The sequence below is a fragment of the Chaetodon auriga genome, chromosome 14, assembly GCF_051107435.1.
Source record: "Chaetodon auriga isolate fChaAug3 chromosome 14, fChaAug3.hap1, whole genome shotgun sequence".
Classification (NCBI taxonomy): domain Eukaryota; kingdom Metazoa; phylum Chordata; class Actinopteri; order Chaetodontiformes; family Chaetodontidae; genus Chaetodon; species Chaetodon auriga.
In genome coordinates this window covers 3,928,632-3,949,911 of record NC_135087.1, presented here as the reverse complement: position 1 = coordinate 3,949,911, position 21,280 = coordinate 3,928,632, and the positions used below count along the sequence as shown (strand labels likewise).

Below are 21,280 nucleotides of genomic sequence, written 5' to 3'. Positions count from 1 at the left end.
AGCTGTAATGTAGCGCACATGGTTAATGCGATTGGTAACTGAGGTTAATGGGATTGTTCAACCGTGGCAGCAAAGGCTGAGATTAGAGGTAACAGATTAGCAGCTGTTCTCACAACTGTCAGCGCATCTGATTTGTAAAGATCAGTGAGGCCTCGTGATTTGTTTATAGCCCCTGAATCTCTTTGTTTCTGAAACAGAGGTGAAAGAATTCACCCAGTCTGCTTCTGTTCACCCCGATGCATCTCAAACTTCATCTCTTACAGTTCCAGCTCTTATTTAAACCAGGCCTCTTGTTACAGCTTCAGAAAGAAACAGAATCCTTTTCCAAATGGCACATTAATCACAGTCTGAGAGTTCTGATTCCTCGTGACTGAGTCTGCGAAGCAAAGACAGGCTGTGATGAAGGTCAGCGCTGGACGTGCATGAGACGAGGACAAATGAAATCTAGGGTTACGCAGACTGTTATCATGGCGAGATTAAAGGAAAGCGGGAAAAGCATTTCTGTAACCCCACATTACGTACATTTTTCAGACTTTCCTTTAATCTTGTGTTCTTGTTGTGAAGCACTGGATGTTTCAGAGGACAGACAACGAGGCGCGGTTTGAACAGCACGCATGAAGGTTGAGAGTCTCGGACGTTCGAGAACGTGGCTTCACACTGTGAATCATTTCTACTGAAATAAGTTTGGATGCAGCACAGTTATTACTCCTCTCCTTTTTATTTGGTGCAGCGGGTGTGATTACATCAGCATACATACAGCTATTCTTCAGGGTAATTGTAGTTTTTTGTCTTTGCCCAATAACATCTATGCTCTGACTCTAAATGACTATCATTAATACATACAGACTAACGCTAAAGGTGCTTCGAACTGGCTCCAAAGCCCTTCAGACGTACAAAAATGCTAATGAACAAGTGTTGTTCTTGAGCACCTTGATATCAGCAATAAATACATTCACAAAATATTGTAACCGTGGAGGCAGGCGCGTTATGACTTGAAGCAAAACCAGTTCAGATGGTAGAAAAGTGAACAGGGATTGATGTGGAAACCTTTTCCCGTGAGCAGCATGTTCATTATCAGAGCGAATGATCCTCCGATGCACCCGCAGGCCCGTCTGGTCTGTCCATAATACCCAGTATGAAGCTGCACTCAGACCAGTAAGAGCTGCACAGAGCTGCGTTTGCTCCTGTCTATAGTTGATGCTAACAGCTCAGGTAGTTCTGAACCAGCCTGCTCCAAGTACAAACAAACGCTGGTTATAAAAAAAATACCTCATTCATAACTCAGAACATTCAACAGAAGGCTGTACATGTGTCACACAGACGGTATGACTGGCTTTATAAAATCCTATTCCGTGATAAAAAATATAGCATTAGCTCACATTAGACTGAGAAAAGAAACTCCAGAGGGAAAACACTTGAATATTCAAGTATAATAACTCAGACATACACCATATTTACCGAAGCAAACATTCTGCTAGCTTGTTCCACGACTCCATTATCTGAGATACGTTGGGGAATCCATTGAAATCTACAGGTTTGTGTGTGTTTTTACTCATTAAACCTGCACTCTGGCTCTCGTGCTGCTGTTAAAATGACTGTTGATTAGGAAACCTGGTTATTCAGCTGTCCGGGGTATTTCTCAAACCTCCTCTCTGCCTCCTCGCTGAACGCATCACCTGCAGGGATTAAAAAAACACAGCGAGTGAAGCAGAGAAGTTTTAGAAGAAGCCGCATCAACGTTCACACCTGTGTGTTTTTTTACTTCTTACCAACGTGACAGTTATGCAGCCAGATTCGATGTCCGTCATACTTGCAGTTGCATTTCATGGCGTTGTTGGTGAAGTCGCTCTCAGGCACCTCGTGATTTGGATTGATCACAACCTGCAGACGAACGTTTGTGACGATGCATCAAGGTAATCCAGATTAAGAATGAGGAGGAGAATCATCTCAAACCATAAAGAACACTTCAGTTATCAGAAACACTATAAATCACTGAATTTGGAGATACGTGCTTTTCACTGGACGGGATTCGCTCTGTGTTCGACACAGTCACACACGCTCACCTGAAAAATGTAGTTTCCAGGTTTGACGTCTGTGATGTCGATCCACTGGCAGTCGATGTCGTGACGGTACAAATCCCAGCAGCCCACAGTGATGCCCTGATCGCCAAAGTTGGCGCACTCGTACCGCTTAGAAACACCTGAGCGGCAGAAAGATTCAGTGAATACAACGAAGTACATTTAACACATGAGGTGGAACAACCTAATGATATGAAATCTAAGACTCTGACTTTTCCATTTCTTAAGATGTACCAGTGAATCCACCTGTCGCTCTCTTTCATTGACTCAACGCTTCATTTCTGTCTCTCCACGCAAATGAAAACAGTCGCTGGAGGCTTGAGTCGAACCTGAAGCGTCACACTCACCCTCTTGACAATCCGTGTCCTCCAGACAGAAACTGGCTTTGTGTCCCTCTGCCATTTTGGTGCCGTTGGCGTTCAGCAGATCGTAGTGGGTGAAAATGTCCATGCTGTGGTAGTGGCTGCATGAACACAAGGTTTTATTCAAAAACTCTTACTGTCACATCATTGTAAACTTCTTTCCTTCATGTTTTTTAAACTCTTCCTTTCAGATTTGCATGCTTGTACTCCTGATCTGTTACCTCTGCCCACTGAGAATTAGATCACTCCTTCATTAAAACTCCAGTCTGCTGGCAGTAGGATGAAACAGCTCATCTGAACAGAGTGACAACGTTACCCGTGGCAGGCGTGCCAGACCCACGAGTGCCGCCCAGCCTTCGGCTTGAAGTCGGCCCGACCGATGTTGTGGATCTGGGAGGAGAAGCGGAGCAGGCGGCGGTGTCCGTAGGGCCAGTTGGCCTTGGCCGCAGACTTGGACAGACAGTCCTCTTCAGCAGCGCAGTAGAGCATGTGCAGGGGGCGGTCCTCGATGTAAACCGTCTGCTGGACCAGAGGGGCGTTCAGGACGAGGTCAGAGGCCGCTGGGCACAGGGGCAGTAGCAGGATTAGGCTCGAGTTATGTTCCTTATAATAAATCAAGATCGGAGAAATTTGTCTGTGTGGAACTGCTGCTAAATCCACAACACGAGCGACAAGGCCTCATACAGCACAGATGATCTCAAAGCTGCTAAATAACTGGGATTACACTGGAAAATGACTGTCGCATCAAATGTTAGTTTCAACCAGCTGGATTCACACATGAGGCACTCAAAGTGATGAACGCTTATGGACAGCCCACTTCAATAACTTCATGAGTTATGAACCATGTTAACAAGCACGTTACAGCTGTGTGCATCATGTTTTAGTGTCCCCCTGGAAACAGTCTCCCTTGTTGTTTGGGCTACTTTCAGCATTTCTTCTAAAAGCTTGTGTGTGTTGTCAGACTGGTGAAGATGTTTTTATAATGTGTGTCTGTACTACATCACACACATTCTCACTGAGCTTTGGTCGGACAAAATAATGACTGCCCACTTAAATATATGCAGGATTTCGTTTTTTCTGTTGTCTTTTCTTTAGGCTCTTGACTGTCAGTAAACGCAGAGCTTTGTTCAAACGTTTCATTGTTTCTGCTGTGGTCGCTCACTTTCAGAACAGATGACTCCTGCTGCAAACTTCGCTGCAGACTTCTGGCAGCTGACGGTTTTGTGATGTTGGCACTGACTCAGAGACATCTCGTTCCCCGTGCACTTCACACCGCTCATCACCATCTCCGTCACGTTGCTGCTGTCCCAGTACCAGGTTTCCTTAGATTCGGGGTGAAGACGACAGCAAACGGACAAACGTGCAAGCAAAAACAAAGAAAGTGCATCGATCAGGAAATGATGTGCAGAGAGTTCAGGGGGATGTTGCTGCTCTGAAAAACAGATGTCCATGACTCATTATTGGCTGCTCACTGAGGACACAGAGTAATGCTGAGTTTACGATCACTGCACGACAGTAACTTTGTGCAAATTCAACAATCATATTACTTACTGGACGGCTTCTCAGTTCCACACCACTAGAACAATAACTGTAGACCCCAGTTACCTACTTTGCTTTTGCAAAGGCTTTAAAAAAAAATCATCTATTTTAAATCCAAAATTTAAAGCTCAAACTTCTCCTTTCAGGAAGAATCCATCAACGCACTCTCTTTACATTAGTTCATGTATTACGTACATATGAAGCTCTTTCCTTCAGTTTCAGTGGTTCATGTATTGACAGCAGACATTCTGTCTACGTTTTGTTCATGATGCACCTCGAGAGGTTCATCCTGTAAACGATGTGTTCAATGTCTCACTGTGAAACAAATCTCTTCATTTAAGCCACTGGTCCTACTTACATTGATGGCATGCATGGCGTAGCCGAGCCCTAGCTGCCTGCAAACCACCATGGCTTCCCTTGTGGTCCAGCCTGTGCTGCACACTGTGCCCCACTTGGACCCAACCTGAACCTCCACCCGGCCCTCATAAGTGCTCCGGCCGCCCACTATCCGGATCTGCAGAAATGCCCTGCTGGGAGTCAGTGAAGGGACATACTTCCTGTTCTGTCTCTGAGCTGTCTGGGCTGAAACTAGCGCTGTTCATGTACAGTCCTCGGTGCACAACGTGTTGTTAAAGCAGCAGTTTGGTTAGACTCTTCTAGGCGTAGAGAGCATTAACATGGTTTCCAGATGAGGTCACCACTTGGCTTTAGTGGTGAGTGGATTTGGAGTTTGATTAGAAACTTCATGTGTGTCTGTTTTGTCTGAAAAGACCAAAACAGTATTCTGCCCTTCCATGGAGGAAAAGGAACGTCTACTCCATATGGAACTTATAATATACTGTCATTAATACATGCATGCATGTTCAAGTACATCAGGTATACATCCGAATGTGATACCAGTTCTGATAAACAGTATTAGTGTGCTGCACAGATTTAATAATATTGAATATATTTGAACATATATGCATAGAACTAAATGTAATTACTATAATGAAATGACAGGAATGAGACTTTTTTTGTGTACAGAAAAAAATGGGTGTTCATGACAGTATATTATATTTGCATATGTCTAAAATACTACAAGGCAACGGGTCAAAGCAGCTCCACTCTGCTGCAGAAAGGGGGCCTCAGGGGTGTTAATAACCTACTTGCAGGCCCTGGTTAGCGTAGCCCAGGCCCAGCTGCCTGCAGGCCACCGTGGCCTCCCTGGTGCTCCAGGTCTCTCCACAGATCAGACCCCAGCTCTGCGTCTCATTAGGGCCTGAGCTCAGCACCTCCACACGGCCCTCGTAACGGGTCCGTCCTCCTGTGAGCCGGATCTGTGTGGGGCCGAAGGGGTTAGAGACCAGAAAGCAGAGCGTAGATACACAGGAGCTGGGCGGGTAAAAACTCTATTTTTATCTGTCAGAAGGTCTGTTGGTGTCCTTCATGGTCTAAAATCTTGAAGGTTAACATTTAAGATTTACTTTTACTGGTTTTTATCCCACCTAGTCCAGCCAGTGTGTATCTACTGGAAACATGGAGGAGTATGATCTGGTGACACAAACTGCACAACCAGATATACTCTGTGTTAAAAGGAATTCACTGTTGTCCAGAAAAGTATCAGCAAAAATATTATTTCACAAAAATAAATGATCTTCTCTTATTTTTCAAACAATAAGGTCTGAGCTGGTTTCAAGTTTTTTAACCGATTCAGCACAAACGAATATGAAACTTTAAACTAAGAAAAGACGTACTGATTAATGATGATACTGATTTTTGTGACAGCAGTGAAAAAGGGAGATTTTTGTGAGTATCAGCTCTAAATCTCACATGTTAGGGAAAACCAAAAAAGACTTCCAGAGCAGCAAAGAACTAAGTGGATGGATGACACAATAAACACAACATAAAAAGAGCCATTTTTCAAGTCCTCTCCTGTGCTACATTTACCAAAGCAGAAGAAACCAAAAAGAAATTTCATGCAGTTACCTTATTCAGTAATCTACGTAATGTCCTGTACTGCCTGATGCAATAAATAGCTTAATAACAGCATAAATAACTTATTCTAACAGCACAATTTCAAGATGAAGTGTTTTAGTGAGGAGGTTCAGCTCTGACCGAGTTCTCGAAGCCCATGTAGGGCACGCTGCAGCGGACAGCGGCGTCCTCCATGTGCTGACAGTCCTCTGATGTGATGTTTTTAAAGGGGCAGTTCCAGATGGACCTCTCCTGACCGAGGCACTTCACCTCGTTCATGTAGATCGGACCCATTCCTGCACAGACAGACAGCAGCTCAAAGCTTTCAATAAAACAAAACTGCTCGCTAACAGTACGAATGCAGACAAGCTGGCAGCTGTTTCCAGATTTAGGTATTTTAAAGGCAGAGGTCACGTGCAGAAAGAGCAAAACAGACAGTGATTCACATGAAAATGTCACAGGTGATTTGCTTTTCATCCTATCAACAAACAGAACTATCCGAAGGCGCACAGAGACACATGTTGATGGATCCACAGTGTATTTACCTGCTGAAACCAATCTGCAGCTCACGTTTTGACCCGAGGCATGTTTGCTGAGCGTGCATGTTCTCTGTCAGCGACACTCTGCTTTACATTCACCCTCGAAACTCTCACTCCATCACCTCGAGTCACAGCACCATGAGGTGATTGTATTACGAAATTTCTGTGAAAGGAATTCCTTCAGCGGCGCTCGTTTCCGACTTCAGTGACGTTGAGGAATGTTTCTTGGCCTGATTCAGCCCAGCGGTGGTCTGACATCCATCTGAGCACAGAGCAGGTATGCTGCTGCCTCAAAGAGATTTTGTGATGAAGCTCCTCCACCGACTTCCTCTGTGGTGGAAATCATAATGTGCACACACGAGAGCAGACGTCCCCGCCCGGCGTTTCTGAGAAGCGCCCTTCAAAGGGCCGCTTGTTTCGTCTTCAGTGGAATCTCAGGGTAGTTACCCAAAAACTACACACATGTTCTTGAGGAGAATCACTAATGAGGAACACACACACTGAGAAAAATACTGTAACACTGAGCTGGCACTTTTATTCTGAACGACATGGCAGCGCTGGCTCAATGCTTCCACATACTGCCATTATTCACAGCGATCTTTCGCTTCCTGTGACCTTCCTCATGCTGTCATACTCTTCACTAATGCTGCTTTCACTCATATGAGATGGACGGTAGGCAGGAAAAATCTCATGTTCATGATTGCAGAGTTGGTCTTGTCCTCAGTTCAATACAACAGAGTCTGAAATATGTGAGTTTCACAGTGGTAATTAGGACTTAGATGTTGATGAAGACGCAATTTACAAGCTGGAAACTGTAAGATTTTTAGTTCTAGTGTGCATAGATAAGCATCATCATTTTTACTGATAAGTGCAGAGTGATCACACATTCTCTTATTTTATGTGGTCTAGGTACTAAATTTTAATGTGATTGTTATTGTATTTCTATCAGTTAAGACTGATACTTTCACTTGTTGGGGTTTTCATTGCTTTATATGTACAAATTTTGATACCTAACAGAGACAGGCTAATTGTTCCACCCGTTTCCAGTCTGTAAGCTAAGCTAAGCTAACTGGTGACTTAGCTAGCTTCATATTTAGCATACATGCATGAGACTGGTATCAAGCTAATTATTTAACTTAAGGCGAGAAAATGAATAAGCTGATCTGTCTTTAAGATTTACTGTTACTCAAGCTGAGGCCATGTGACTCAAACACAAGCTGGACTTCTAATTGCCTAATTTTCACACGAAACGGTCCGTAGCCTGACCCGAATAACACATATGGTTTTCATCTGTAAAAAATGCCTGACATATGCTGGGGCAGGGGTTATCTTGTATTTGTGAAAAAGACAATTAATAGATGAAGTGATGCACTGAGATTTGTCTATTATTGTAATAACTTGGTCAGAAATTAACAACATATTTGTCATGTCTGTGTTTCTTTTGTTTCTTCAGGCACAACATTCCATTACTTATCAAAATAATCTCCAAATGAGGAATCCATGTTGGAATGTGGACTTTGGGGTGAAGAGATGACCTGACAGATAAGCTGCAGACAGACAGCTGAAGTCCAGTCTGAAGACAGTTTGAGGGATTTGATGCAAAGCACACAATCGACTGTGGGATCAACATTATTGTCACGCTATAGACTTCTTAAGCTTGGTTTAGGCTTCTGCGTCGCGGCGACGCCGTACCTACGCCGTCGACGCAGACCCCTACGCGGACCCTACGCCGTAGCCTGACGCGCACCTCCAAAAAATCCTGACTACGCGTCGCGTCGACGCGTAGTGACGTGAACGTCGAGGACTGTGATTGGTCCGTTCAGAACGTAATTTTCGGTTCAGTCGCAGCCCTATGGTCGCAGCACAACAACACCGCCATTTTCAAAGTTTCTGTGGTGAGAGCTACAAGAAAAACTGGACCAAGCCGAAGAAAGAATTATCGAGGAGGTACGCAAGTACGACCACCTCTACAACTCCTCTTCGCGGCAGCAAGAGCCCCCTGAAACCATACAAAGACACAGCCGCACCCCCCTAGCGGCTTGGCGGTGAATTGCGGAGCAACGCGTTCTCTCGACGCAGAACTACGAATGCTCAGTGACGGCGTAGGGTGTACGCCGTAGGTAACCAAGCTTTAGAATTACCAAACCTTTCAACCTCTGTCTGTGTTGGCACAAACCGAGACATTTTTGTCACTGGAGTGCAGCCTTTGTTTCCTGACCTTGTCCCATGCGGGCTCCGGTGAGAGCCTCCTTGGCGCTGCCGAAGCCGAGCTCCCTGCAGACCACGCTGGCTGACTGCAGGTTCCAGCGATCGTCACACACCGTTCCCCACTCGTTGTTTTTCAGCACCTCCACGCGACCCTCGCCCACCCTGGCACCTCCCTTCAGCCTCACGTTGGTCTAGACAGTAAGCAGACCAATAAAATGATATTTTAATTAGTCTTCTGAGCAGCCTGGCAGGCGTCAATGGTTTTCTGACCAGGAAATGGTCTACTGTTGGCTAATTAGTTGTACTAACTGTGTAATGACATAAGCTTAGAAAATGTAAAATCCTTAATTTAGACTGTTTCCATTCAAAAAAATACAAACATTTCACTAAAACTTTGTTTTTGTCATGTTGGTAAACAGAAATTGGACCATTACAGGACTGAGCTTTATCTGGAGCGTTCAAACACGTTTCACAGCGTAATCATGTGACCAAAGATCCACACTGTGCTCAGATCACACACTAAATCTCTTTTCACAGAGGACATTTTGACACATCACAGCAGCAAAAGCACAGGTCAAAACAAAAAAATTAAAGATGGCTGAATGCCATTTAGGTGCTTCAGTTCATGCTGGCTCACTGTCACACCGTCATGCACTCTTGGACTAGAACAGAGCCATTGTTACTGTTATTAGTAACACATGTGAAGTCTAAATGTCGGCTGTGGAAAAAGACCTTTTGAGCCCTTAAGCTAAAAACTACTTTACCGAAATTTTAAGTTTCTTTTTCAAGCCGCTGTTCTGCATGAAGAGCGGCCCCGGCATGCAGCTGACCACAGCCGCCATGCCGCCGGCGCAGGTCGAGGTCGCGTTTGGCTTGTTGAACTCCAGGGGGCAGGCTGCCAGGTGGACCTCTGTGCCCGTACACGCCACAGAGTGAACGTGGAAGTAGTTCTTCTGACGCTCCAAATACAACCTGCGGGGAGCAGAGACAAGCAAAGGACTGTAATGACAGAAACATTAGAAACATCACCTCATCCCACAATTTGCTATCGTTTTTACGTGTTAAATGTGGACACAGGGGGAACACACACAAACAGCTTGTCTGGCTGTGTCCAATTTGTCACAAAATCTGCCTCTAAAACTCAATAATTAACACTAATTAACGTTACATCTCATTAACTTAATCCATATTTGTATTAAACCAATCTTACTATTAAACCACTGGTAGGCCAATTTTGATACCTTACAGAGCCAGGCTCATTGTTCCACCTGTTTCCAGTCTGTATGCTAAGCTAAGCTAACTAGCTACTGGCTGTAGCTTCATATTTAGCGTACAGACATGAGGGTGGTATCAATCTCTTTTTTTAACTTAAGGCAAAAAAATGAATAAGTACATTTTCCAAACTGTGTCAGTATTCCTTTAACTTTTCTACAGTGGGCTCTTTGTAAAGACAAACAGAATAATTTGCACAGTACAGGCACAAACTGTACATAAGGTACTGGACTATTCAGCACATCCGTTACATTAGTACTTTGTCTTTTGTTGGATGAAGCTCTGGGCTTTTGTCCTGAAAGGCCTGGATGTTCCCTCTAACTGGCCACATGTGGACAGCAGGTGCTCATACTGGAGGGGATGGATGTGGCTCAGAGGAACAGTTTTTTTTTTCCACTCTTGGGAACATCCAACATTTTTTGGCAAATCCCCCTGATGTTCTTATCAGTTTATGTGGCACTTGTCTGTGGAAGCAGCATGTGTGTGGGTCTTTTCAGACAGCTTGAATGTACCCACTGAACTGTTTGTCCTCACATTACCTTTTGCCAGGGCTGCTCTGTTTAGACTTAGAGTTAGCTTTAGCTTTGGATGTCGGCCTGCAAGGTAAACATGGGTTAGACTGCACAGTTAGGAGAAGAAAACGAGGTGACACAGCGAAATATTCTAATAACAAAGGCTACACGATGGACAATTATGTTAAAAACTGCTGTTAATCACATCAAAGGATGTGCCTCCTTCAACACAGCCGTTAAATTCAGTTGTCAGCACTTAATATATGATTCCCAGTGTGCTCAAAAGTTGCATAAGTCCCAAATTCGTTGAAAGTGACACATCCTTTTTAAATGCATGTAAATGACAACGAACACAAATGTGACAAAGAATGAAATCACTTAACATTTAACATTCATTAGTTATTTCATCACGTTTCATCAGGCTCATATACACTGCATGACCAAAAGTATGTGGACACATATTTTCTTACATCACCTGAACTCAACCCCACCCAACACCTTTAGGATGAAGTGGAGCTAGAACTAACAGGTGTGGTGTCTGGGTGTCCATATACCTTTGGCCACATCGTGTATGACACATAAAACATGATCATTAACATGTTTGTTAGTATGTGCAGTCCTACTGTGGTTGTTGCCAATGTGAACCTCTCGTTTCCACATTGATTTTGTTTGATGTAGGGCATTGCTTTCAGGTATAGAGGTCGGTGTAATAATCAAAGCATGACGATACATGGTGCGAATCACGTACGGTCTATGTTAGTGTGTTCTTCAGCTTCTTCGTACAGGTTTTAGAATGAATGTGTAGTTTCATTGTATGAAAAACAGCCTCACTCATTCTGTTATTCTGGTCCAGACCTGAGTCACCAACAATCTGCAAATGATTATGATATTGTTTTAACATAGCTGGAGTGTCAGTGTGGCTCCTCTGACACTCTGAGCAAGCTAAAACAATCACTGTGAATTATTTGCAGATTCCACCAGACACAGATCACTTCTCGTCCTGTGGGTTCAGGAGACTCAGGCCTGTGACTTCTCAGCTGAAGAACCCAGAGCGAAAAGTTACTGACCTCCTCTGAAAAGCATGCCACTGTGGGGAATGGGATTTCCAGCTGTTGCATTAGAGCAAAAAGGACTAAAGGACCAGTTTTCTGTGGAGAACTTAAGGCCCAGTCACTGACACAGCACAGACTGATGAAGAGGTCAAATAAAAAATTCCCCAATTAACTTTATGTGTACATTTATTCTACCTATTAACCATTCCAACTAGAAATGATTTGCGCAATAGATATTGAATTTCCTTTGTTGAGGTCAGTGTTTTAGAATCTGTGCCATGTCAGCTAAAAAGAGAAAGACAAAACTGGAGAAAGGAGAAGAAAAAAACTAAACCTCAACACAAGGCAACCGTGAGTTTTACCAGGATGAAATAAAAATACTCAACCCGTTCACATGCTGCACATCATAATGATATGATATTAGAGAGAGGGGAAGTGGTTGAATTGCTAGAAACAGGAGCTAAATGGTTATTGTCTACTCCAACAGGAAACCCACTGTCAGGACTACAGTAAACAGAGTGCAGACGGAGGTGGACGGTGGGTTTTCCCAGTGTACCTTCCACCGGCTGAAACATTAACCTTTGGCCTGGAGACCCTCTCAGCCGCTCGCCTTTTCAGACGTCTGCAACAGTGAGACAGCCAAATTCCATCACATACAGGAGAAAGACTGCATGCAAGCACACACTCATACACAGGCTGCACACACACACACACACACACACACACACACACACACACACACACTCTCTGTATGTGGGCTGCACACTATGGAGGGTCAGTGGCGAATAACATTTTTGACATTCCTCAAGTCTCCTGTATATTATGTTACAGTCTTCAGAACATCAACACACCATCACAATTAAAGAGCTATTCCAGCTATTCAGGATTGAGCACTACAGCGGCCATCTGAGTCTCATTCAGCAGCTACAACACACCAGTGTCTACCTGTTTGGAGCTGGTGCTGCTCCAGTGGGTATTTTGATTTCTGCTACTGGTACCAGTCTAGGTTTAATATAAACTGGTAACAATAACAAAATGAATGTGCTATTAGTAAGTAGTCTCAGTATATGTCTGTTTGTTCAAAAACCCTTTATGATGACGCTCTATGACTGTCCATCTTCAGCCCTCCTGCGCTCACACAATATAACAGAAGGGGACGGAGGACCTGATCACACAGAGCAGTTTGACTGTGTGCAGGCTGGCTTCACTCCAGTCATTGTTGTCTGTGCATTATGAGACCAACCAACGTCCCTCCCCAACCCCGGACCATTCCCCTGAGTCTCAGCCTTCACACACATTTGAGAGAAAACACACATTTCCCATCATACGACTGTGAACCGTCTGCAGGGGATGAATGAAACGTCTTCAGCTGGAGCGCAGCCAGGAATGTGTGCAGTCATACTGGAAGGACAAACTGGGAGAAGAAAGTGGAGGTCGGAGAGTCCAAGAGTCCAACTGTCCAGTACTGTTTATTATTTCTACCCCTCTGGATAATTCATGCCCACGTTGAATGAATTTCACGTGTTTTAAGATTTTCATCTTCATTGTAAACAACATCTACTGCTTCATAATTAACACTAACTATTTATATTCAGGGCTGAAACAATTAGATGATTAATTGACAAAAAGCAGCACCTATTTGGAATAATCAATGAAGACATTTATCAAAGAAAAATGCTACTAAGCTTCTAAATTGTGAGGATTTGCTGTTTTTCTCTTTTTCATTTCACATTATAGATCAAGTGATTCACTGAGAAAATAATTGGCAAATTAAAAATGTCAAAAATGCCAATAACAAGTAGTGAAAACCCAAGGTAATGTCTTTAAATGTCTTATATTTTCTGACCAACAGACCAAAACTCAAAAATACTCAATTTAAAATGATACAAACCAGAAAAAAGCATCAAATCCTCACAGCTGGACATTTTTGCCTGATTAAACATATTAAAGATAAATCGGTAATCAAATTTGTTGTTGATAATTACTTCAGCTGCTTATTTTTTTCATACTTTGAATGCAGATTTCTTTGATTTTCACACTGAGCCAAACAGCCGTGCAGATGTGGAAACACATGGGACAAATCACAGACGGCTTCATACTTTTCCATCTCTGCAGGAAGTCATAATAATCGCTCTTCAGCTTCCTCCGCAGTAATGAACAGAGACCGAGAACATGAAATATGTGACCCGACCAGGACACACACACACACACACACACACACACACACACATGCACACACACACACACACGCACACACACACATGCACAAAAGGGTTCTTCTGTTTATCCAAAGACGACAAACAACAAAAACATCCTCTGAAGGAAGAAATAAGAAGCAGAGCAGTCAGAGGCTCATTGTGCTTTGTTGTCGAGCTGCAGTTCTGGCAGACAGAGGAGAAAGTCTGCAGTAAACAGCTGTTCCTATAATGTCCACTCTTTACTGAACAAAGACTAAGATCCTGCCTGTGGTTTGGTCAAAGTGTTGCCACTTTGCTTACAGACTGAAACCACGGGAATGTCAAACAGGCTGCATCAAACATCCCATCCTGAGTGAATGAGAAAGCTGCAGCCACTTTGCTAAGTGGCCTAATTCCCACTGCTGATACTGGGAAACAAAGCTGAGAAATGAAAGAGTCTGCCTGTTGGAATAGTGGTTTAACAACAGCTGAGACTGCCTCTCTTGTCCTTCGCCTCTTTGCACACAACTCCGGCATCCTCATCATGAGTGCAGTCACTGTTGCCCCATCCGCGAGACCTGCAGAACTCAATGCTCTTCTCACCCCCGTTACACTGCACGTTGTCCAGCCAGATTTTCCCTGGACAGGCAGCAGACTGTCAGTGTGGCTCCATCACACCAGGCGTGCGGAAAGTAATCAGTGCAGCCCTTTTCAGTATTATAAACCCTCACAGTCTGGTTTGATAAACATGAGCATGAACCCTGAAGTCCAAGCTTTTCTGTGCTGGTTGACGCCGAGCATTTCACTTACTTGTAGAAGTTCCTGTTGACTTTCTTCTCATGTGGGAATCCCAGCATGCCGCAGACCACACGTGTGTTTTTAATCGTCCATCCCAGGTCGCAGATCTGCACCCAGCCGTCTCTGTGCTTCACCTCCACCACGCCCTCAGTGATGGGCTGCCTCTTCTTGGCCAAAGGGACCACCGGCCGGAGTCGCACCTCTTCTATCTTGTTCTCATCGACATGAGTCTGTTTGGAAAAAAGCATTTCTCAATTAAAATAATTCCACTGCCTTTGTACTTAAATCGTTTTATAAACCTTTAATATCTTACTTAATATCTCTTCATGCACACAGACAAGCTCACGTGTGCGCGACTCTTTCACACTCTTGACTGAGAGGAGCAGACTAAACACTGAGTCATAGCTAAGACGGAGAGTAATTTAGGTCTAATCCTCTAACTAATGGCTCATTAGTGGTAAACGTGACTCTCTCTGATTGCCAGCTTTGCAATGATTCACTTCCGCTGTGGTTTATTTGGAAAAAAAACTGCCTGTGGTCACAGATTGAAGTCTGGACGCTACATCTGACTGAGCCTGACTCGCAGCAACAGGCAGAAAGAGGGAGAGCAGTTACGCATCAGACAGTCAGCCGACTTATTCTTCTGAAACTTTTTGTCATAAGATCCTTCTGTGTGACAGAGACACCTCATCCAATCATTCAAGCTGCTTCCGTTGATCCGCGGTCTAACCTTGTTCACCTCGAACCAGCCGGTGACACAGATGGACATCAAAGAGGACAAATGGAAAATGACGAGCAGCTGGAAAGAGCTTCAATCTTTATTTTTCCAGGGAGAGTTTGCTGAGCGCACTTGGCCTTTTTTAGAAACACTCTGCTTCATTCACTCCATTGTTCCCACCTGAGAGTACATGAAGTACAAACTCTCTGAGTGATTCTGCTGGAGGTGGTGGGAGTGAAGTGCCTTCTCACTCCAGGGCACAAAGAACAGGGCTTGACAAGTCAGTATCACTGACTGTCTGTCCACATATAATAATGAGATTAAACAGACTATTATTTACATTCAGGACATTTATCAGGAGTTTATGTATAAATCTACTTACTGTTCAGTATTCATGATTCAGACAAAAGATGGAAATTCATCTGTCTGGTTCGGACAGACATTATCTGGCTGATATCAAGTACTGTGATCAGATCCCAGCACAGGTTTCATATTCCTCCGTTTACACCACAACATAATTCAGTATAATGAGTATGAGCTGAGGTTTGGAGCTTCATACAGACAGTATGACTGCTACTGCTTTTAGCGCGCAAACGCTGGGAAAATGGCATTTGGCATTTTCAACAGCGATGTTTACTAATCAAACACAGACTTACAGTATTTGATGAGTGAACTGAGCAGTGTTAAAAAACTGCACTTTCTGGTTTAACCGTTTTCTTTGGGAGTGTTAATCCTTTAAGATCTGCCCATATACTAAACTCTGAGTGAGAGCTGCTGCTGACGGCAGAATTTCACATCTGAGCCGGCGACCCTGAGGTCACGACCCTGCTCCTCTCCACAACTCCACAATAACAAAGGAACTTGCTGCACTCAGTTCTGGAAGGTATGCCAGGTTTACTCAGAAAGCTTTCCACTCACTGCATCACCCCAACACCATATACTTGGAGAGGCTGCTGCTTTTAACAGACTCAGACACATGGCATCGAGCAGCAGAGCTAACCAGCACCATGTGTGTGGCAGCTACAGGTGGCGTCACACTGAGGCGTTGAATGTCTTCCATGTGGGTTAAATCTTACAGTCTATAGGCTGTGGAGCAGCAGGGCGTGAATGCAAACATTTATGGTCTTTTACCAGCTTCTTAATGAATTCTGAACAGAATTTTTACTGCAGCAAAATTACAAAATCTCTTCAAATGCAGTTTAGCAACTTACGTCAATAACGTTTGAGTCCACAAAGCCAGGAATCCTCTCGTCTTTGCACACAACTCCGGCATCCTCATCATGAGTGCAGTCACTGTTGCCCCATCCGCGAGACCTGCAGAACTCAATGCTCTTCTCACCCCCGTTACACTGCACGTTGTCCAGCCAGATTTTCCCTGGACAGGCAGCAGACTGTCAGTGTGGCTCCATCACACCAGGTGTGCGGAAAGTAATCAGTGCAGGCCTGGAAGTGACACTTATTTCCCTGTAACTAATGGCAGCAAGCTCTCCACAGCTGCACTTATTCTAGACAAGAGGCTGAAGAAGATAAACAGTGAAATACCTAAAATACAGATGCAGTTCAATATGTTTAAAATCATTCCTAATAAATTTGAGAATTTCTGCTTTTACAAAATGAAATAAATGTAATCTTTTTTTTCAGACCTGGTGGTTATCTCAATAATCATTTAGTTAGAGGGTGACATGAATGGACCAAATTTCTTGGCAATTCATAGCTGTTACGACATTTCACTCCAAAACACAAATGTCAACCTGTTGGTAGCGTGAGAGGAAAGTCAGGGGATCACCAAAGTCATTAGGATTCATTGTCTGGGAACCAGACAATTGAGATAGATATTGAGATACCTGACAGACCAGCACTGTCATCCTTAGAGCCACACTGCTAGCGTGGCTTTAAATGTGATTATAATAATCCAAATTGTTCAAGTATTTGCTTTAACTTGCATTACAGCATAGGTGGAAATTACCACTAATAACTGTCAAAGTTTAGACTCTTTATTACTGACACAGAGTTCTGTGATTGGCAACTTAATTCAGAAAATCTCTGATGTCTGTGTACATCCAAACCATTCTGAACACTAATGCCCATGTGGCAGAACACACAGAAAGTCGCTGAGGTCACCCTTACAGTACCTTGGCCCTTGCCGTATTTAGCGCTGTGGGTCCATCCTGTGGCTGAGACGAAGCCCAGCTGGCGACAGAGCACGTTGGCGTTAGCTATTGAGAAGTCGTCATCGCAGATGGTTCCCCACTCTCCCTTGTAGAAAAGCTCTATCCGACCTTCGTTGTGTTTTCGTGGGTATCCAGTCAGTTTGACCTTTATCCGTTCGGTCTGGGGCTTGGGGGACGGGGATGGCGTGGGTGCCGCCGTGGCTGTGTTTGATGGTGTAGTCTGGGCCAAACAGCAAGTAAACCACAACGCAAACAGAAGGCTGAATGTTAACTGTTGCCTGCATCTTGACTTCTCCATTACGTCAGCTGCACGTGAAGAAAAAGAAAACAATGTCAAGTCAAATCTGAGGACATGTCTTCAAATACAATGACTGGTGTGATTTTGAGGAAAAAATGGACTCAAAGACCTGTGACCCTGCATACAATGGTGGTGCCCCATTTCCATTTTTGTCCTTGTGAGACTCTGTGCACACAACTGTTTAGTAAGTAAAGCACGACTGTACATTCCAATAGAGCTCATAATGTCTTGTAAGAAGACACTTTCATCACTTTCACTTTCATTTTTTCTAACCAGAAAAATACGTTTTAAGTGTCAGAAAGCGCCACTGCAAGTAGAGACCTTTGGAAATGGTTTCACAGCAGTGTTTTGAAGCACAACATATATAATGTATTTTGTAAATAGCTATTGGTTAAAAACCAAGAGGTGAAAATATGCCAGGATATGGAAGTAGGATTGATGTAAGAGTGCAGAGCTGCTCCAGCACTTTGATTCAAACCATTTGGACACTGCCTGACAGGGGAAAGAATAACAGGGAAGGTTTCAGGATATGTCAGCCTCATTGACATAAATATTTATATTTATGAAATTAACAGCTACACTTTTACAGTATGTTTATCCTTTTTATGGCCTTTCTCTCTGGTTTCTTTCAATGTGCTATTGTTCAGTTTTTATTGAGGAGACATCAGTATTATTCACATTTTCCTCTGGGTTTATATTTATGCACATTTCTTGATAAAATAAGCCACCTCTTCCCTACAGAATGTTCACTCTGCTCCCTTAAACCTTTCCTGTACAGCTCTGGTAGGCACTGCATGCTAACATAGGCCTGCTATTGATAACTTGACAGCTACGCTCCGTCTTAGCTTTTAGCGAGTGGGGGGCTTTTCCTCCAGAGACACAGATACAGTAGTGTGATGTGTTTGTACTGAAACCACAACCTTAACATGGCCGTTCCAAAACATGTCTGAGAGTGACTGCGTCGTCTGAATCCAATTTCACAGTGTATGGACACACACACACGTTCATACTAAGCTCTAGTCAGCAGGGGATTTTAAAGGCACAGTTTACACACTGACTTCTTACTCCTGACCTCCTGTGCTCACCGTATCATTGCATACGCACAGTTTAGGGATTTTTACCAATATTTCAGGTGCACTCGCTCTCAGTTCTAGTGCCAAATAAATTGGTTTAGATGATCCGGTTTAAGTGTTCACAACCTGTGTGATCACCTGACCTCTCATGTAACTTCACTGCAGCAAACTCACCACAGCTCCAGACATCAGCCAAAACTTGTATGTCTTCATAACCGATAGAGATGATGGCCAAAACTACAAAAATAGGACTCAAATTGAATAAACTGGAATAGTCCTGTAAAGAAGACTGGCCCATTGACAACCACTGTGGACCATTAACTAAATAAACAAAATACATTATGCAGGCTATGAAAGATTATTTTATAATTTACATAACAACTGATGATTTTGTGGCTTTGGTTATGAGGAAGCTCCATAACATCACACAGCACAGTCTGGCAAGTATCTGATTTGACTGACAAGGCCAACGCTTATGAATCAACCCTAATTCAAGCCAAAAGTCTCTCTTTCTCACACATTGAACTGTTTCTCTTCCTCTCTCGTCCCTCACTGAAGCAGGGACACTCCATACCAATGTGCTCATGGATCAGGTCTTGTGAAAGGCTCAAATCAACCAGGCAGCAGTTCTCTGGATCAGCGTGGCTCTTCGCTTTAACATACAGAACACTTTGGTCATCGCAAAGTCTTGTTGTGAGACACAACATGCACACATTCCCACCAAAACACACACAGACACAACCACACATACAACTTGGAATATGTTTGCTAATCACTATCAGAGGTCTGCACCTTGTTGTGCTAGTCTGAGATAAACTGCGAATGAAAGTTCCTTGGGTAACAGAAAAGATTTTCCTCCCGTGCTGCAACACGTTGTTGACCTCAGAGGCACTATGTGAAACTTTATACCTAAACCAGTCAACGTGAGCAGGAGCCACATCAAAGGCAGTGTATGACTGACGGAAGAGGCGACATTACAGATGAGCAGTGAGGGATATGTTTCAGATGTAGACAGAAATATATAGAAGGAAAAAAGAAAACTACAGCTGCTCAAAATAGAAGCACATGGTGGTCAAACATTTCCTCGAAGTTCTGAGGAAGCGCAATTAGGGTTTGCTGGCTTTCTCCACCAAACTGTTTTGTGAAAGGAGTCCAGTTGGAAACCATAACGCGGCGATGCAATCTTTCCCAAACTCAAGAGAGAAATTTCACAGTACCACTTATTGAGAAGAACAGCTCTTGGGTTGCTTTTGGCTGCTGTTTATCAGTTTCTGCATGACATCTGCCATGTCTATTTAGCTCTTTGAGAAATCAGAAAACTCCCACCAATGAACCCGTTCACCACTTATCCTCTGGAAAACAGCTGCAGAGCATCCGGATCAAAACCCATACATGAACAAACAGCTTATTTAAATGAATGTACTAATACAACATTGATTACCAGAGAAAACATCATCCAAAAGTAACCCAAATGTTGTTCTAGGGTGTCTAAATGAACTATAAACCATTAGTAAATTACTAAGTGCCATTAATAACTGTAGCTCCAACTCGTACACCAGATATTTGGCAGCAGGGATTCTTGTGAATACACCTCAAACTATTTTTCCAAGTAAACATTTGGTTTTGGAAGTATTTTGCTGCTTCCTGTTGCAGCATTCCTTTCTCATCTCCAGTATTCAGCATCCCAGACGTGAAGTTTTACTTGAGTAGATCTTGTTGCACAGCTGCAGATGGGGCTTGAGTTTGTATGAAGCTACTTTACAGGACAAAGCTGCCTCACAGGTATTAAAGCAGAACCGAAACACAGCAGACATGAGGTTTACATGTAGTTTGGTACTTTCTTCTTTTAAATTAAGGAGTTTCACTGTTCAAGCACATCAAAATGCACGTTTTCAACCCTATGTTTCTGCTTATGTGGGTCAGTAAAAACTGAAACTATTAACAAATCTGCCTTACCTTAAGTTTCTAGTATGAGGAGGTTATAACGGTTCCAGTGGAGAGGGGCAGCTGGGTCTTAAAAATGTTGGCGATCCAGAGGTGGATAAACTGTACCCCCCGGAGACAAACGTTAAATTAATATTCCAGTATTTGTGCTAATTCATCTTCATCAAACACGGGTCCAATTTGCGGGGCAGTGGTCCACCCAGCAGCCAATTACTCCTTACGGCGCTACGGTCTGTAAATTGCCAGCTGTGCAGCCCTCACTGAGGCGGAGGAGGAGGAGGCTGCGAGGCTGAAGTGGGCTGGATTTATTCCCTGGAAAGACACTAACTCTTTCATGGATGGTTCTGTAACAGGCTGTCTTCGCTTGCATAACGCCAAAAAACGTGAATTTCATTTATTTCAGACTGGGGCTACGTGCCTGTCAAGGAACGACGTGTCCGCAGATTTACAGCCGGAAAAAAACAGCTGCAGATAAGCCTCTTGTAAAAATATCTTAACAGTAAAATCAATAAAACATGTTTACACTGACCTGCAGTTCAGTTAGACTGCCTAATAAGACACAATGGTGAGTTTACATTAAAAA

General features: G+C 43.5%; 1 protein-coding gene across 5 annotated transcripts; it reads right to left on the bottom strand.

Moving 5' to 3' along the window:
• Window positions 1-714: 714 nt before the first annotated feature.
• On the bottom strand, window positions 715-21,213 carry loxl3b (lysyl oxidase-like 3b). 5 transcript variants are annotated; one of them, XM_076749486.1, is made up of 15 exons: window positions 20,710-21,213; window positions 17,344-17,688; window positions 16,423-16,586; window positions 14,506-14,723; window positions 12,075-12,140; window positions 9,447-9,654; window positions 8,693-8,873; window positions 6,077-6,231; window positions 4,338-4,493; window positions 3,603-3,762; window positions 2,757-3,000; window positions 2,426-2,541; window positions 2,064-2,200; window positions 1,770-1,881; window positions 715-1,676 (listed from the first exon to the last, which is right to left on the bottom strand). In XM_076749486.1, the coding sequence occupies exons 2-15, from the start codon at window positions 17,678-17,680 to the stop codon at window positions 1,603-1,605; spliced, it is 2,328 nt and encodes a 775-aa protein (XP_076605601.1). In that variant the 5' UTR covers window positions 17,681-17,688; window positions 20,710-21,213; the 3' UTR covers window positions 715-1,602. The 5 variants fall into 5 exon arrangements, with proteins under 5 accessions (XP_076605601.1, XP_076605604.1, XP_076605600.1 ...); XM_076749489.1 differs by lacking the exon at window positions 12,075-12,140 and adding an exon at window positions 5,128-5,298; XM_076749485.1 differs by lacking the exon at window positions 4,338-4,493 and adding an exon at window positions 5,128-5,298 and having other exon boundaries at window positions 20,710-21,211.
• Window positions 21,214-21,280: the final 67 nt, after the last annotated feature.

Excerpts from the sequence above, each read along its gene's own strand:
- loxl3b (XM_076749489.1), bottom strand. The coding sequence starts at position 17,680 with ATGGAGAAGTCAAGATGCAGGCAACAGTTAACATTCAGCCTTCTGTTT. Across the intron at positions 1,882-2,063 it reads CTGGAAACTACATTTTTCAG|GTTGTGATCAATCCAAATCA; the intron begins GTGAGCGTGTGT and ends GTTCGTCTGCAG. Across the intron at positions 1,677-1,769 it reads GCTGCATAACTGTCACGTTG|GTGATGCGTTCAGCGAGGAG; the intron begins GTAAGAAGTAAA and ends TAATCCCTGCAG.